Here is a 16,321-nt window from a genome sequence, read left to right as displayed (position 1 = left end):
GACAGGGTTGAGATCGGGACCTGGAAGTCAGGTGGCCAAAGAGTTGATTGGTTGGGATATTCGGTATTAAATACCTAAGAAAGTGTAATGTGAAGAAGTTCTGCCTCGAGTCGTGCCTTCCTCCTCATATTGCGTTGTTCGTGTATACTCACTTTCTGATCTTTATGCTCAAATTCAGGCGGCTGTTCAAACCCACATCTCATCTATTAACTTGGTCCATGCTAATGGGCTTGCTTGAGCTCTGGAGACTTGTGTCAATGACCTGCTGGAATGACGCTGTATCTGATGCAACTAGTGAGTGGCACTCGTCTTCATCCATCGAGTCTGTGCGGGATCGAATGTGCACTTCTCTATGCAAGTACCATTGAGCCGTTGTCACCATAACAATAGATGTGATCGACACCTTGTGTTTCGATACATAACCTGCTGTGGCTATCTGAGGTAGACCTGGCACTTGGTCGCCAAACGGGAAGAATCGTCCACTCAAAATGCTATGAGCTCGACACCAACGGTAATCTTGTTGTTGACTTCTTCTGCTAAATCAGATCAAAAAGATACAAAGCTGCGTATCATCCAGGAGATACTAATAGCATACCAACTAATGCTCATGATTCAACTTCGTAACCGAACGACTCTCCCTATAGAGATTCCTAGCAAGTCTCTCGAGCTCGCCAACGCCAGATGCCTGGATAGTATTTTCGCGTGCGCTCGTTCGCCATCCGCATGTTGTTCGCTCATGGTCCAAACAAGGTGCCTCAATGATATGTCCGTCAACTTCTTTCCCTCTGTACTTCGCTCTTACTTTCTGCAACATCCGTCACAGTATCGTGGTTGATCACTTAGCTCTTAGCCCCGAGTTCAACAGAATCTCCATCCTCAAATCCCACATCCCCAACAGTCTGGTTTTCCTCCAATTTGTCCCCGTCAAACACAAGATATACCTGTCTCCCCATATCAACGCCCATCTTCCGCTTATATCCCCTCACGATCTTCTCTATAGTCGTGTGCGGATGAACACGCAGATTCATGTTCGGTAGAGTCGGGTCATCATTCGACTTGAGGTGTATCACTGTTCCCTGACCTCGTTTCGGCGCCTCATCTTCAGCTGGGGATTGCGTAGCTGTGTCACCGCCAGGTTGAGGCTCAGGATCTTGATCACCGTTCTCTCTTCTTATCCGTTCACGCTCCTTGAACGCTTGTTTATCTCTGTAGATCTCGTCTGTCACAGCCTCAATTTCGATTTTGCCTTCTGCCAGGTCGCTGCCGTCCTTCTTCGTCCCGTGCTTGGCCTTGATCATGGCGAGTATGCTCTTCATGGTCGTGCTCTTGAACAGTTTTGTGCCGTTCCATGTGAAGAAGAGCTTTGAGCTCATGTAGCCCAGTTGATGTTTCTCGATGTAGTATGTCAGTACCTGCGATAGTGGTTGAGAAGCACGCCGTTTTACGATCAGTGGTTCGCAGTTGGGTATCAGGGTCTTGATTAGGATTTGGACTTCTGGGTCGGAGGGGTCCTGGCCTCCTGGCGTTGGTGTCGCACTGGCTGATACCGATCCTGCCGTGCCAGGTAGTGGATTGAAGGAGGCTGATCTTCCATCCGTTGCAGGTGAGTCTGCACTTTGCTGTTCTGCGGCTGCTGCGCTCGCTGCGGCTTTCCTGGCCTTTGTCTCTGCTCTTGCCTGGCGTTTCAGCTCTTTGATATACTCATCCTCCTCTGGATCCGATTCTGATTCGGGTGGTGGAGGTGGTTTTGGCTTCTGCTTCGAATTCGCTTTGGTGGGTGCTGGCTCGACCTCGATGATTGCAAAGTCATCGTCCGCGTCAAGCGGTATTGGGGTAGACGTAGGCTTGCTCGGTGATCTCAAGTCAAGGCCACTACTTATCTGCTCGTCCTTCTTGGGATTGCTCCGTAAGACGGGCTTTTCCTGTTTCTTCTCTGGTGTCACGCTCCTCCTCCTACGACTTCTGTTGCTCCTTGAGCTTCTGTCCGAGTCAGAGTCTGACCCTCTCCTGTCGAAATCATCATCACCATCTTCTTCGATGTGGATGGGCTCAGTCGAAATGCGCTGCTTCTTAACAGGCTTGTCATCCTCATCAACCTTCGTATCTCGACTCTCGCTTTTGCGCCGGCGTTCTTCTTCCTTCAATTTCTGTCTAGCTAGTCTTTTCTCCTCCTTCTTCCGGTTCACTTCGAGGATATCTTCGTAGACATTCTGCTCGAAGATGGGGCGGTCAACCTCAACGGGTGAAGCTGCTTTCGCAGCCCATTTTGGCTTGGAGAAGAGTGATTTCTTGAGAGCCATGGGTGGGATATATGTCACCGGTGTCTATGTAGAGCTCGATTATGCATGGTGTGAGTACTCAGTCGTGACTAAGCGGTGAGCGCCGTAAATTTCGTGGTTCTCAAAGTGTTCACTGATTCACTTCTAGACGACGCGTTGACAAGGTTCTTAACGCGGGGTGTTTCCGTTGCGATATTGAAGCGATCTTCACTATACGAGTTCCTTCCACTTCAAAGCACTACAACTTCCCACACATATCTCAGTCGATACATCCATCACCTCTTGTCGTTGCTGCCTCGACAAAATTACGGTGCAAACATGGAGAACCACTCTGGCGACAGCAAAGACCCAGCCAGTTTCCTCTCTAGCATCATCGGAGCACCCGTCACCGTCAAGCTCAACTCAGGCGTGGTCTACAAGGGCGAACTACAATCTGTCGATGGATACATGAATATCGCGCTTGAAAAGTGCGAGGAGTTTGTGAATGGTCAGCTGCGGAGGAACTATGGTGATGCGTTTGTGCGAGGGAACAATGTGCTGTATATTTCGACTTGAAGGAGAAAAGGCGCTGAGGGCCATATTAAGATCGACGGGGCCAATTCGAAGCGACCAATCTGGAATGTGAGGACTCAAAAATTGCAGAGTACTTTTCAGAAGCGCATACTGAGGAGGAAAGGGCGATGCCTACAACAAATACGAGCTCAAACGTAAAAGGTGTAGGCCATCAGTGATTGGAGGCAAGAGCAGGCCTAAGAATCATGGAACAAGCGGTGGGCAGGAGCGTTGTGCGCACACGGTCGAAGCTTGATAATATCTTGATGGAAGCAGTCTGGTGCGTGAACCTGCAGCATCTTCAAGAGGCAGAAAGAAGGATTGATCTCGAGGTCAACCACCACTCTTAAGAGGCATATCTGGTATACTACTAGTCCAGGCAATCACAGTCTTGCCATGCACAGCGACCCTTCCCTGCTCGTCCACTTCGGTTTCCGATGAGTCGATAGCCTCCCAAAACGTCTTCTCGGCCTTCGACAGCCTGTCGCTATCCAGATTAGCTACCTGGCTATATGTATTGAATGTCTTCCACACATCCTCTTTTGGCAGCCACCTCACAAATTCAAAGCTTTCCTCACCAATGGGTAGACCAAACAACGTATCAGCGGAATGCAACGAGATAGGATTGCTGCTCCCCTGCTCATCGAATACCTTCTTCCACTGCTGATCTCGAAACCGAGGATGATCGTCCTCGAGCTCATGCATAACATCTCTCATCGTCGACTGCCAGCCCTCATGTATCTGCCAATCCTTGGGCGCGTTGTAATCCTCAATATTCCATATCAGTCCCAGCACAGCAGTAGGCTTAAGCACACGGTGTATCTCCCTCAACGCATCCATATTAGCCATCCAGTGAAATGCCTGTGCAGCCACCACAGCACTAAATTCCTGGTCTGGTATACCTTCCAGGTTCTCAGCTGTACCTTTCCTCACCGTGACATTCTTGAGCTGTTTGTCTTCGAGCTCTTTCCGCATGCCATCGTGGGGTTCGACAGCAATGATCTCGTAGGACTCGGGCCTTGCAGACAGGAGCTGGGTGAATTTGCCGGTTCCTGCTGCTAGGTCGAGCACTTTGACGCCATTCTGGCCTTCGATTTCGAGGAGTTGAATCAGGCGGTTTACTGCTTCGGGAGGATACGATGGTCGGTGGGTATCGTATGCTGTGGAAGATGCGAAGCCTGTTTGGGCTACGGATGCGATTGACATGGGGAGTGTTTGATTAACAGTTTCGCACCCTGGCTTTACGTAATTGGCTGGAGTTGTTCGGGAGGGTAGCACAGTCGAGGGCACAGATACGAGTGACGAGTCAAGAAGATTGCTTTCTCGGAAAGTCACGGGCCTTTTGCTGCAGGAAGTTGGGCGCAGGGTCGGTTGTGGATGGGAACACAGTAGTACGAATGAGGGACCAGTGGCTTGCCCCACTTTGAGCCGCAGATCCACAATCGTTTCCTGGAAGTTTTTTTGTTCCGGTTCAAGATCTGCATGTTGCAGTTTCAGGAAATCGTAGGTGTTTGCAGTTGGAAACTACTCGTATTTCGTAGCTCACTCGTAGTCTGTTTCTGACTGCCGCAACCGTCAGACGAAAGACCCCCTTGACCTGGAAGCCAGGACAGTAATTGCATTGATGGTGCTTCAGGCGATCAAGTACACGCCAGCCTCTGGTGACGGCCCTGCCTCCCTCGAAATCCTCGATCAGCTTCAAATACCCCATCGGACGGTGTATGAGCCGATCAAGAACTGCGAAGATGGATTCAAGGCAATCAAGCAGATGAAAGTGCGAGGCGCACCGGCCATAGCCATTGTTGCTGCCCTCACTCTCGCGGTAGAACTGGGTACAACATACGATGGAGCTCAGTCTGCGGCGGAGGCGAAAGACCATATCATACAAAGGCTAGAATACTTGAAGACGAGTCGGCCGACCGCTGTGAATCTTGGAGATGCTGTGGGAAAGTTGAGCAAGATCGTGACTACTGCTGCTAGTTCATCGGCTACCGACTCCCAAGCTGTTGTGAAAGAGTATATTGCGGCTGCTGAACGCATGCTGGTAGATGATGTTGCTGACAACAAGGCTATCGGAGCGAATGGTGCAAAATGGATCATGGAGAACACAGAAGCTGGCAAGTCCAGAGCTTCAAATGCTGCACAGGAATTGAGCATCTTGACAATATGCAATACTGGGTCGTTGGCCACTGCCGGCTATGGAACTGCGCTAGGTGTTATCCGGTCGCTGCACAATGCTCAATGTCTAACGCGCGCCTATGCGTCAGAAACTCGACCGTACAATCAAGGCTCGCGACTGACCGCATATGAGCTCGTCCATGACAACATACCAGCAACACTAATTACTGACTCGATGGCTGGCTCGATAATGGCTAGAGAGCGGTCGAACATAGCAGCTGTTATTGTTGGCGCTGACCGTGTGGCTGCGAACGGTGACACTGCTAACAAGATCGGAACATACTCTCTGGCCGTACTGGCTCGCCACCATGGTGTCAAGTTCCTCGTTGCCGCGCCACGGACTACCGTTGATCGGGCCACAGCATCTGGCGAAGATATTGTGATTGAAGAGCGTGCCGGCCACGAGGTCACGCAAGTGAGAGGTCCACAGGTCATTCCCGAAGGAGGTTTTGGTGAGCCCGCGACGGTTAGCACTGCTGCCATCGGCGTTGATGTCTGGAATCCAGCGTTCGACGTTACGCCAGCGAATCTCATAGACGGTATCATTACTGAAGTTGGAGTCGTCGAAAAGGCCAGCGGCAGCTTGAACTTCAACTTCGATTCAATATTCGCCAGCATGACGAAGGAAGAGGCTGATATTAAGCCTTCGAGCATTGGTGGTATGTAGCAAGCTCAAACCATCACGGGGCTGTTGAGCTGCGGTCATGGCAAGGGTTGAAAGATCACCTACTGCTCTTTCGTTCGTCCGTTTGACGTGTCGTCGTTGACTCGGCCACTTGAGCCCTGTGAATCGTCTCCGCTTGTATTTGCGCTAGCCTCTGCTGCAGCTAACAGCTCGTCTATGCGATTCTCTATGCCGTCAAGCTGCTTTTCAAGGGCGGATGCTGTCTGTTCGCCCCTACCTATGTAAGGCACTGATAAGATTAGGAACGCGGGGACTTACTTTGCTAGTTCTTGAAATGCCTGGCCTCTTATTAGCTTGATTTTTTGCTCTGAGGTCGGCGGGGATCATACCTGTGCCATTTCAGCCGCCATTTGCTGCGAATTTTGCAGGTTGGCGGGCTCGCCGTTCGGTTTACGCGTCCCATCACGATTGTCTGATTGAGCCATAATGCTTGCGCAGACCTGAGAGTACTGATTGATCTCTTGATATGTTCGGTTCCGCCACTGCCAAGATAGAGTATCGCGGCAGCTGAGAGTGGAAACCTGTCCTTTGCCTGTCCGTGCACGCCGTGCTGTCTGTGCAGGAACCGGAACCGTGGTTGTTGTTATCCGAGGGTTATCTTTCAGCACCACCGGTAAACCTTGACTCGTAATCTCGACTGCGGCGAACCTACGTTTCCCTGCAGTACTCGTACGTGAAAAGCTACCAAACAGAGTGAGAGGCGAGAACAATCCGAGATCACCGATGCACTGTAAGGCGATTGGCCCCGTGTTCTGCGCTATTCTATACACGTCTAGCGCGGCTCGAAATCTATGGGGCGCAGAAACCTTATCCGATCATCGACGATCTCATTCCATGGCTTCTGCTCTTGCCTTCCACCAGTTTCAATAATAGTTGATAGCGAGTGACCGACTCGGTAACGGCTGCTTGCCAGGAGACCATGGCTTGGCCTGCCCTTTTGTGAGACCCTGTTCGGACTATTCCGCTGGAAGAGCGCTGTTAGACAGGTGCGATAGAGTTGTGATGCTTGTTGTATTGGCCCTCAGTATGTCACAGTAGTCCAGATTACAGTGGCTATAGATGGCAACGTATCGGCCGATTCCTTTTGCCGTCTATGGCAAACATAAGTACAAGTTCATGTATTCTAAACCATCGGCCCGGGGGACGACCACATCATGTGTTCTCCAGAACCTTGGACAGGACGTGCCGTGGACGAATCTGTCCAAGATCTGCTTTCGTGCTTGGCAACCAGGAAGCTGGACATCGAGAATTTGGTGCAGCATCTCTCGTGTCTCGGACTATCACTTTTCCATCGTTTTTGCACCGCTTATCGCCACGATCGCAACTTTGCAGAACGATCGGTGAAGAGTCCTGCTCAAGCATGGTTCTCGTTACCTAGTGCGAAGGCCACTTCAAGTCTTGCTTTAGCTCAATGCGAAGTTAGAACTGATACTCGTATTTGCGCGCGGCTTTTGAGCCAGCATTGTGAGACGACAGCAGCGCCGATTGGTTAGTTTCCAAGCATTCCGCTCTTTTGGCGGCCATTTGCTGAGGTACCGAACGTCTTATCCTCATCGCGCATCGAAACCACGGCTGCCATGCATACTTCATCCGTGGCTAATGAGTCAGGTGGCAGCGGATAGTGATTGAGATCCCCAAACCATGGTGTTCTGCTTTCCCACAGGAGCGGTCGTCGAGTTTCCACCTGTAGGTCTGAGCACCTGCGCTTACTGTGGCATGCAGGTACCGTGTACGAAGCTAAACAGTATGGTGAGCGGTCAGACCTGGGTCTTGATGCTCCACGAGTAACCACTCTCCAGCAGTACCCAAGTGCATAAACCCTTGCATGGTTTTATGTGGGCCCACACAGGCCGTCCTGTACAAAGCACCAAAGGTTCTTCCTCGATTCGGTAGCATCATCACAGTATTATCATCCGAGTCATTGCCCAATCCCACCCTCCTCGGTTGCCATCGATTTTCAGTACACTGGCGCTTGTCGCCCACTATCTCTATCATCCACTTATAGGAGGCAAACAGCAGGCTTTCTCTTGCCTCGACTGCGGCTATACTACTCTCGTCTGTCGATCTGCCTCGTGTTGCTCCATACCAGCACTGGATTTCGTGATCCGACCACACGTTGCAGCACCCTGCTGCAGTGCTCAAGAGCCGCACCGGTCCACATACATCTTCAAGGGTCTTAATGCAGCTCATCTGAAGGCACTGTGCCCCACTCCGTTCAAGCTAAGGTTGTTCGACGGTCTTTTGCGATATCGCAAGATTCAGATTTTACACAGCATCGCCATCCTTATGTACAGTGCATTCAGTGCTAGTGCCAACCACCGGTACGCCTTGTCCTTGCTAGCCGCTGTTTACGAGATACTCGGATTGGGGCAACCGCTGAAAGACCATCTTTCAGGAGTACCCTCGGAGGAGGTTCGAGTTACGAGACCCAGATTCCGTTGTGGCAATCTCATCAGTGATTGTTGGTGTCCCTGTACATTGAACGGGTTGAAGCATTTCGTCTTCAGAGTCTTAGTACAGGCACATACCCTACAGTTTCACTTACAATCTGCTACGAAGCCCAATGCAGAGACCCGTTTGAATGACAGACATCCAGCCAGTGCTACAGGGTCTCGGCCTCGGCCAGTACTATCAAGCCTTCCTTGATGAAGGGTTTGATACATGGGAGACAGTGCTGGACATTCAAGAAAATGATCTGTACGTGGCTTTGGATCAGGCGGATGCCGCAAAGCTGACACATCTTTAGCAAAAGCCTCGACGTTAAGCTTGGCCACCGCCGAGTAAGTTGGATTCACCAAACACAGGTATCTTGGAGCTAATGGCTGGTAGAAACTGCAAAGGGCGATAGCGGAGTATAGAGGCGTTGCAAATGATCGTCCACTAAGGTCTCCTCCGCGAGATTCTTCAAGTAACGAATCAGTTCCGAAAGTGGAAGATGCTGTTCAATCGAGCAATACCAAGGAACGAGTATCGGCCAATGCAACAGAGCAGAAGCGAAAGTATCGCCGTCATCCCAAGCCCGACGAGAACGCGCCAGAGAAGCCGCCTTCAGCCTATGTACTCTTCTCGAACCGCATACGGGAAGAGGTGAAAGCGGATAACTTATCATTCACCGAAATTGCCCGCCTAGTTGGCGAGAGATGGCAGAATATCGACCCGAGCCAGAAGGAAATGTTTGAATCTCATGCTAGCTCGCTTAAGGAGAACTATAACAAAGAACTTACTGATTACAAAAAGACAGATGCTTACAAGGAATATATGCAGTACCTCGCAGAATTCAAGGCGAAGAATGCCGCTCAAGGCGAGACGAAGAGACCGAAGTTGGATCATCATGGCAGCTCTAGCCTATCTGGCGGCACTTCAGCCGGCGAAAATCCCGAGGCTCTAGCTCATCAGATACCTGGCCACGCGCGCCAGCTCTCGAACGGTTCAGCGAGTGTCACCTCGCAAGCAGTGTCGTCCACCTTGCCTTCCATCGCCACCATACCATTGACGAACGTACCAAGCAGGCGGAGAGGCACTTCCCCGCATCAGTACTTTCCAGAAAGGCGATTGATTACTCAAGCGTCTACTCAAAGCTCCATCTCGGAAGACTCTAGCACGCCACGATTCGATCCTACAGACGCCTTGTCCCGAGCATCAGCCCTGTCTATTGGCACTTCTCCTGGGGCCTCTCCATCACCATCTACTACGATGATCAGGTCTGGACGTCGAGATTATGGCTTCGGGTCAGTCAGTCAACCGTGGCTAAATAGGCAAACGACCTACGGTTTCTCGGCCCCCGAAGCAGCAGCCACAAGCCCAAGCGGTATCACGGATCATTGGCATGATCGCGGTGCCGATGCGTCCTACTACACTGTCGGGCCTTCGATACCCGCGCAACAGACGAATTCAGTGCCGATCTCGCAGCTCATTGATCCTTACCACGGGCAAGATTCGCCCGCGGCGAGCTCGCAAAGAACATTGCCGCCGCTCCGACAGTCGGCGGGTACAACTACTACCAAATCAGCTAGTGGTTTCGTGGGGCTGGCAACACCCAATGCAGTCCATTCGTACAGTTATACGAATGAGGCGATGGCATATAGACAGGGACCGGCCCGCAACACACCAAATCAGTCTGAGAGCGAGGCTGCAGACACGTTGGCTGCGCTGGCAGATCGAGAGCATTCATACAGTCAATCAAGAACCCCGAGGCCCCAGCAGGATCCAGGCTGAATTTTGCGGAGGAGAACGGCATGACCCAAAGCACTGGTTTTCTCGGACTGAATTTTCATTACAAGCGATTATCATTTTGATGTTCCCGCATTTAGGAGGGGGTTGGGCATATACTCATGAGAGTGTGTTTAGCGGCATGATAGATCAAGAATGTGAATTGCAAATTGTTCAAATATCATCAGTACGTCGGATTCAACATCTACAGATGTCAGGCCATGGCTATTCCTATTATACACGCAGGCCATGCACTATCAAGACTGTGTCAAGCATCTTATACCCTAGCTTGCGCTTCATTGAGGACGGAAGAAAAAGTGGTTCTTTGTTATGACGTCCGGATCACATACAGTACATGTTCGAGCTATTGCTATCAGCTCCAAGGCCGACTTCACCAAGCTGCAGCCCTTGGCGCGGAATGATATGCTTAGTCCACATCCGATGGCTCGTGCATGACAGGGCATCCTTTGCTCTCACTTTGGCCTTGCACTATCCGGCCATCGTCATCGCCACGGTAGTGATCAGGGTCGCTGTCTTTCGGCAAAGTGGCAGGAACACGACCTGACGAGACCTTCTGCAGGTCTCTTATTCCTATGCCGAGGGAGAAAAGCTCGTATAATACACATCGAGACCGTGCAGATCACAGCGACAACGTGACAGTGTCGAGCCATGAATGTCAAGTTTCATTGCACCCTGAGTAGCAGAGAAAACACGCCAACTGTACTGCAGAGTCAGCGGCGCTGAAGCTCAAGATCTTCAGATCCACAATCGAAGCTCATCTCGGTAGAGAGAGCCAATAGAAAGGCGAAGCGTCGGTCACGTCTCGGAAGCAAGGGTTAGCGCCTTTAAGGCTTGTCCAACCAAGCACTCTCCTTGGCGACTTGGCTCTGTACAGCTTCACGTCGCTTCTCCCCTCTTCACCTCGTCTCAGTGTTCTCAAACGCGCTACAGAGTTGCACCATACTGCCGCATGTTGACTGTTTAAATTACACTGCAGCCAGTGTACCATTCACGTTGTGTATTCTACCCTCCTTCCTCAATTGTTCCCCGTAACTCTGTTTTCCACTTTAGACACTTGAAGTCACTCGGAGACAACCCGTGATCAAAGGTGTACCAATGGCGACCCTGAAGCAATGTTGCAGCACTATCGATGACAAGAGAGGAGCAAACAAGCTCGCATGGTGGCATTGCTTATCAAGTCTTCCGCATGCTTGACTGTCGAATCGTTTGCCTTGGTGAGCTTGCCTTCAACATGCTTTAACCCCGTCGGCACTTGTTTATCTTGCGAGCTACCTAGAACGGATGTCAAGACCGTTCGATACACAGATGGATGTACACAGATGACAATCACAATATGCTCTGAGTCTGCTGATCTTGAATCTGTATGAGCCAAGGACCTTTTGCTCGTACAGCCAAGGAATGTGCCGTCGTGCAATTCGTCGATATTCGTGAATTCAGAATTCGAAACCGGATGGACCCCGCCTCAGTTGACCTTCACTGGAATATAAGTTCTCGACCTCAATCACTTGTTCACTTCAATTTCCATTCCAGCATCGATCTCGCACCTCTCCGGCAGAGTCACTCATTTTCCGTACTTGATCATTTTCGCTCGTTCACAATCACACTCTTTTAGCATCCACCAAAAGCACCAGACCGACGATCAGTCAGTCTTTCGTAGCAATCCGACCACTCAAGATGCCTTCTTTCGCTTCAATTTTGGCAGCTGGTGCCTTCCTAGCATCGGTGGCCCTAGCAGCACCAATCCAGCAGACTCCGACCAAGCGAAGCTCTGGCTACACCATCACTGGCACTGTCGCACGGCCACTTCCTGCCTACCCTATTCAACTCGCGAATGTTTACAAGAAATATGGCAAGGCTGTTCCAGACCACGTCGCTGCTGCTGCTGCCAGCACTAGTGGCAGTGTACCAGCCGTTCCCGAGCCATCAGATGTCGCATACTTAAGCCAGGTCAGCATTGGAGGGCAGACACTAAACCTCGACTTCGATACTGGATCAGCTGATCTGTAAGTTGAATCTCTTCACATGTTCTTGCGGTTTGACCAAAAACTAACTAATTTGTGCAGCTGGGTCTTCTCCTCCGAACTCTCCTCCCAATACACCAGAGGCCACGACATCTACGATCCAACCAAGTCCAAGACCGCAAAGAAATCAAGTGGCTCGACCTGGAAGATCCAATACGGCGATGGCTCGGGCGCCTCTGGAGACGTCTACACTGACGACGTCGAGGTCGGCGGTATCACCGTCAAAGGACAGGCCGTTGAGCTCGCTCAAAAAGTCTCAGCTCAGTTCGCTCAAGATACACAAAACGATGGGCTCCTCGGTCTTGCGTTCAGCTCTATCAATACTGTCCAACCCAAGGCACAGACTACCTGGTTCGACAGCGGTATCGCACAAGGCCTCTTCGAGCAGAAGCTGTTCACCGTTGACCTGAAGCACGGCCAGCCAGGAACATACGACTTCGGTTTCATCGACGACAGCAAATACTCTGGCGAGATCGTCTACACAGACATCAATACTTCCCAGGGCTTCTGGGAGTTCACCGGTACCGGATACGGAGTTGGCCAAGAAAACTTCCAAGAGCAGTCCATTGACGCTATCGCCGACACTGGTACTACTCTGCTTCTCATGGATGACTCTGTCGTTGAGGACTACTACAGCCAGGTCGAGGGCGCACAGATGGATGCAACCCAGGGCGGATATGTGTTCCCATGCAGCGCTGAGCTACCGGACTTCGTCCTAGGTATTGGAACTGGGAAAGCTACCATCCCATCTAGCCTGATGAGCTTGGGTAACGTTGGGGGGTCTCAGTGCTTTGGTGGCCTTCAGGGGAACCAGGGCATCGGCTTGTCGATCTATGGCGATGTGTTCTTGAAGGCTGTCCTTGCGGTGTTCGATGCCGATAACGAGCGGTTTGGATTCGCACCAAAGGACTTGTAAGCGGGGTATCGCAGGGGAACACTGGTGACAAAACACCGGATGACCGCCGGGAGAGGATGGTTGATCTTGAGGCTGCCGGGAGCACTGTCTCAACAATAACATGATCAAATGCAACGACTTCACTGCCTGAGGAGCTGAGGATGAGCTATGGAAATTCTCTCACGAGACATGACGGCACATAGCTTCATAAGGAGAATGCGAGTGAAGTTCAGACGAAGTTTGCGCAGACCCGGCCGTGAATCATTGTCGCTTGCATCATTAGATTTCTCTTTGCTGCCGCAGTGATTCTATCTGGTGCCGTGCGGTCGCAACAAGCCCCTAAACCTGAGGTATGGCTCGAGGTGAAGATAGCCACAGAGAGGAAGGATGAAATGCTTGAAATCTGCTTTTCCCACACGTTGTACAGTCTGCGTGATTGACTTCCGAGCGGCGCAAGGGCTCTTACCCGCCTAAAGCGCCTAAACTTGGCAGACTCCTGAAGCGGAGCCCTAAACTGGGCAAGAACGAACGCGTTCTCATCGACGTCATATTCTTCGAGCTCAGGAAACTGCGACCGGATGGACGTTGATGCCGTCGCAGCTTCCACAAAATAATGCGAAGATGGATCATTTTGAGTTGCGTGACAAACGCAGTAGATCCACCGTCTGACAGAACATATGTTGCGCAGAGATAACTCTGAATATCAATGGTTTCGTGAACGGGCTGCTACCATACATACTCATCTCGGTCCGGAATATTCAATATCTGACCCAACCTCAACCGCGACGATGAGCACTAAACAACAGCAGGGGTTGCTTAATCCTGAACCTGCTGATCCTGAAGACCGAGCTCACGAGCAACTTCCCCCGAAGTCGTATGCCGATGCTGCTCAAGAGGTAGTAGACGGTGATTCAACCCAGGAAACCAAAGGCAGCGACTACAAGCACGTTAACGGCGATGCAAAGCACAGCGGCAGCGCTGAACATTCACGGACATCGTCCCACGATACTAACGTTGGGAAGAGAGTTGACGAGAACAAAGTCAAGTTTGAAAAGTACTCGGATGGCAATGGGACAGTGTTGACTAGTGTGAAACCTGATCCTAGCTATGAAGAGAACTTGAAGCACAACCAAGAGACTGCCCCAAGGTCTCGGGATGCGTCAAGAGAGCCCAAAAGCAGATCAAAGGAGCAGGGTATCTCGGGTCAGCAAGATACTACTAAGACGCAGCTGCAGACTGGTCGGCAAGCTGGCGCAGGCTGGGAGAGATCAGCGTACGCTCCAGCCATACTAACCTGTATGGGAGTATACTGACTCACTCACAGGATACGCTGGGCTCCTATGAATGTCCCCCTACAGCGACGAATTCAGATGATCGCAGTATTGTGGCACACCACGTCTATTGCACTGTTCCTGTCGCTGTTCTTTTTACTCGCATCGATCCCTCTGGCCTGGCCACTACTCATCCCCTACTTGATTTACACTCTGATCTTCTCCGAAGACTCGACAGACGGTCGACTCAAACGACGCTCAGATTTCATGAGACGTTCCAAAGTCTGGTCAGCTTTTGCTTCCTACTTCCCAGCTCGTCTTCATCGAACTGTTCCTCTTGTGCCGACTCGGAAGTACATCTTCGGCTACCATCCCCATGGAATTATCTCTCACGGCGCTTTTGCAGCCTTTGGCACAGAAGCCCTTGGCTTTTCAGACCTCTTCCCAGGTATCACCAACACACTCCTCACCCTAGACTCGAACTTTCGAGTGCCGTTCTACCGCGATTATGCCCTTGCATTGGGCCTTGCTTCAGTCTCTCGTGAGTCGATCGAGAACTTGCTATCAAGAGGTGGTCACAACAACGAAGGTATGGGTCGAGCCGTTACTATTGTGGTAGGTGGAGCAAAAGAGTCCTTGGATGCGCAACCTCATAAGCTGAAGCTGGTCCTCAACTCACGAAAAGGATTCGTCAAGATTGCCATTCGGCAGGGTGCAGACCTAGTTCCGGTGCTAGCTTTTGGCGAGAACGAGCTGTACGAACAGGTCGATTCGGTCAGCCATCCGTACATTCACAAGTTCCAGCTTGTTGTGAAGAAGCTGATGGGCTTCACAGTGCCACTCTTTCACGCACGGGGTATCTTCAATTACGATGTTGGACTCATGCCGTACAGGAGAGCTGTTAATGTTGTCGTCGGAAAGCCGATTGCCGTGCAGCAGCAAGGTGGTAGCGGTTCTGATGGCAAGGTCGACGAAGCATATCTTGACGAAGTTCACGCTGCTTACGTTGAGGAGCTGAAGAGTCTTTGGGACCAACACAAAGACACATTCTCTAAGGAACGAGAAGGAGAACTCGAGATCGTGGAGTAGGACGGCACTGACACAAGGTTGAATTACTGGGCACGCACGAGACATATGAAATGCATCTATAACAGGGTCAAGATCTTGTGGAAGGATTGGGTTTTGGAGCATACCATCAGGTACAAGGTTGGGGGGTTGGAATATCTTGGTTGCACCAGGACTTGCAACATCCAAGCGTTGAAATGGAGGTTCATGCGCGGATCAGGAGGACGCAGCGCTTCACATGTGCTTGGGACGAAACCATATTCGAAAGCAGGACTGCATTGTTTGGTCTCTTGATCACTATCCATACTGTACAACACGTTCTACACGATTTTATGACAGGCGGAAGGTTGGTGCTGCGGGCACTGCTAGGAAGATATGTACAGGCATAACGACTTTCTTTGAGCGACGACTCCAAGGCAGGCGTGTGAGGTCTGCTCTCGAAGAGTATGCATCGAACTCATAGCAGTTTTCTCTTCTAGCCTCTCATTCTATTGTACTGCTCACTGACAGAGTACCAAGGCCGACGAAGTTTCACCTCAGGGATCTACGACGTTCTGCCGGTGCGTTACCGATTGATGTCGCACAGGATAATCCAATGAATGCCCAAAACAGCCATCTTACGTTTATGGTCTCAGAGACGAATATAGCTGCCCATCCAATACCTGGCAGATACCCCTTCACTATCCCAACAATATCCTCTCGTCCCAAATACTCCTTGCCAGGCGGGTAGATGGATCTGTCATCCACCGGACTGTTGTCGCCCTTCGTCAGCCAGGCATACTGTCGACCCAGCTGTTCATGTGCAGGCGAAATTGGCCCTTCCACAAACGCTGTCGAAGTTGAGGATGCATGCCAACCAACGCTATCAGCATTGGCGCTGATTGTAGTCCTCGAGATGATTCGATGGACCATTGGAAGTTCTCTGCCTTCGAACCAACAAACTGCGATATCACCGACTCGAATATCCTGGACCCTGTTCCATACAAATAGGACGTCGCCTCGACTGAAGGCGGGCTCCATAGACTCGGAGGTCACAACGACTAACGGTGACTTGGCCTGGGCGACGAGTCTCAAGCACTCGAACGCCACGAATACTGCCGACAGCAGGAGACTGTGGTGCAACACAGTCAGTAGCAAGTTCTTTG

General features: G+C 51.1%; 8 protein-coding genes across 8 annotated transcripts; 5 read left to right on the top strand and 3 right to left on the bottom strand.

The window, feature by feature from the left end:
- Nucleotides 1-839: 839 nt before the first annotated feature.
- PMZ80_004398 (uncharacterized protein) lies at nucleotides 840-2,300 on the bottom strand (the record flags this gene model as incomplete). Its single annotated transcript, XM_064872823.1, has 1 exon — nucleotides 840-2,300. One exon carries the CDS (start codon nucleotides 2,298-2,300, stop codon nucleotides 840-842), a length of 1,461 nt encoding a protein of 486 aa, XP_064731481.1.
- A 297-nt stretch (nucleotides 2,301-2,597) lies between these two features.
- LSM6 (U4/U6-U5 snRNP complex subunit lsm6) lies at nucleotides 2,598-2,834 on the top strand (the record flags this gene model as incomplete). The annotated part of the gene is made up of 1 exon (XM_064872822.1): nucleotides 2,598-2,834. One exon carries the CDS (start codon nucleotides 2,598-2,600, stop codon nucleotides 2,832-2,834), a length of 237 nt encoding a protein of 78 aa, XP_064731480.1.
- Nucleotides 2,835-3,164: 330 nt separating this feature from the next.
- Nucleotides 3,165-4,037, bottom strand: PMZ80_004396 (uncharacterized protein; the record flags this gene model as incomplete). Its single annotated transcript, XM_064872821.1, has 1 exon — nucleotides 3,165-4,037. One exon carries the CDS (start codon nucleotides 4,035-4,037, stop codon nucleotides 3,165-3,167), a length of 873 nt encoding a protein of 290 aa, XP_064731479.1.
- Nucleotides 4,038-4,455: 418 nt separating this feature from the next.
- On the top strand, nucleotides 4,456-5,676 carry MRI1 (S-methyl-5-thioribose-1-phosphate isomerase; the record flags this gene model as incomplete). Its single annotated transcript, XM_064872820.1, has 1 exon — nucleotides 4,456-5,676. One exon carries the CDS (start codon nucleotides 4,456-4,458, stop codon nucleotides 5,674-5,676), a length of 1,221 nt encoding a protein of 406 aa, XP_064731478.1.
- Nucleotides 5,677-5,735: 59 nt separating this feature from the next.
- On the bottom strand, nucleotides 5,736-6,044 carry PMZ80_004394 (uncharacterized protein; the record flags this gene model as incomplete). The annotated part of the gene is made up of 3 exons (XM_064872819.1): nucleotides 5,736-5,907; nucleotides 5,953-5,972; nucleotides 6,024-6,044. 3 exons carry the CDS (start codon nucleotides 6,042-6,044, stop codon nucleotides 5,736-5,738), a joined length of 213 nt encoding a protein of 70 aa, XP_064731477.1.
- Nucleotides 6,045-8,275: 2,231 nt separating this feature from the next.
- PMZ80_004393 (uncharacterized protein) lies at nucleotides 8,276-9,909 on the top strand (the record flags this gene model as incomplete). The annotated part of the gene is made up of 3 exons (XM_064872818.1): nucleotides 8,276-8,391; nucleotides 8,441-8,474; nucleotides 8,524-9,909. 3 exons carry the CDS (start codon nucleotides 8,276-8,278, stop codon nucleotides 9,907-9,909), a joined length of 1,536 nt encoding a protein of 511 aa, XP_064731476.1.
- A 1,689-nt stretch (nucleotides 9,910-11,598) lies between these two features.
- On the top strand, nucleotides 11,599-12,861 carry PMZ80_004392 (uncharacterized protein; the record flags this gene model as incomplete). Its single annotated transcript, XM_064872817.1, has 2 exons — nucleotides 11,599-11,927; nucleotides 11,988-12,861. The coding sequence occupies 2 exons, from the start codon at nucleotides 11,599-11,601 to the stop codon at nucleotides 12,859-12,861; spliced, it is 1,203 nt and encodes a 400-aa protein (XP_064731475.1).
- A 767-nt stretch (nucleotides 12,862-13,628) lies between these two features.
- On the top strand, nucleotides 13,629-15,200 carry DGA1 (diacylglycerol O-acyltransferase 1; the record flags this gene model as incomplete). Its single annotated transcript, XM_064872816.1, has 2 exons — nucleotides 13,629-14,113; nucleotides 14,165-15,200. The coding sequence occupies 2 exons, from the start codon at nucleotides 13,629-13,631 to the stop codon at nucleotides 15,198-15,200; spliced, it is 1,521 nt and encodes a 506-aa protein (XP_064731474.1).
- Nucleotides 15,201-16,321: the final 1,121 nt, after the last annotated feature.

Source organism: Knufia obscura (assembly GCF_036327395.1).
Source record: "Knufia obscura strain CCFEE 5817 isolate CBS 148926 chromosome Unknown scaffold_4, whole genome shotgun sequence".
Lineage (NCBI taxonomy): Eukaryota > Fungi > Ascomycota > Eurotiomycetes > Chaetothyriales > Trichomeriaceae > Knufia > Knufia obscura.
This window is presented reverse-complemented; position numbering and strand designations above follow the sequence as displayed.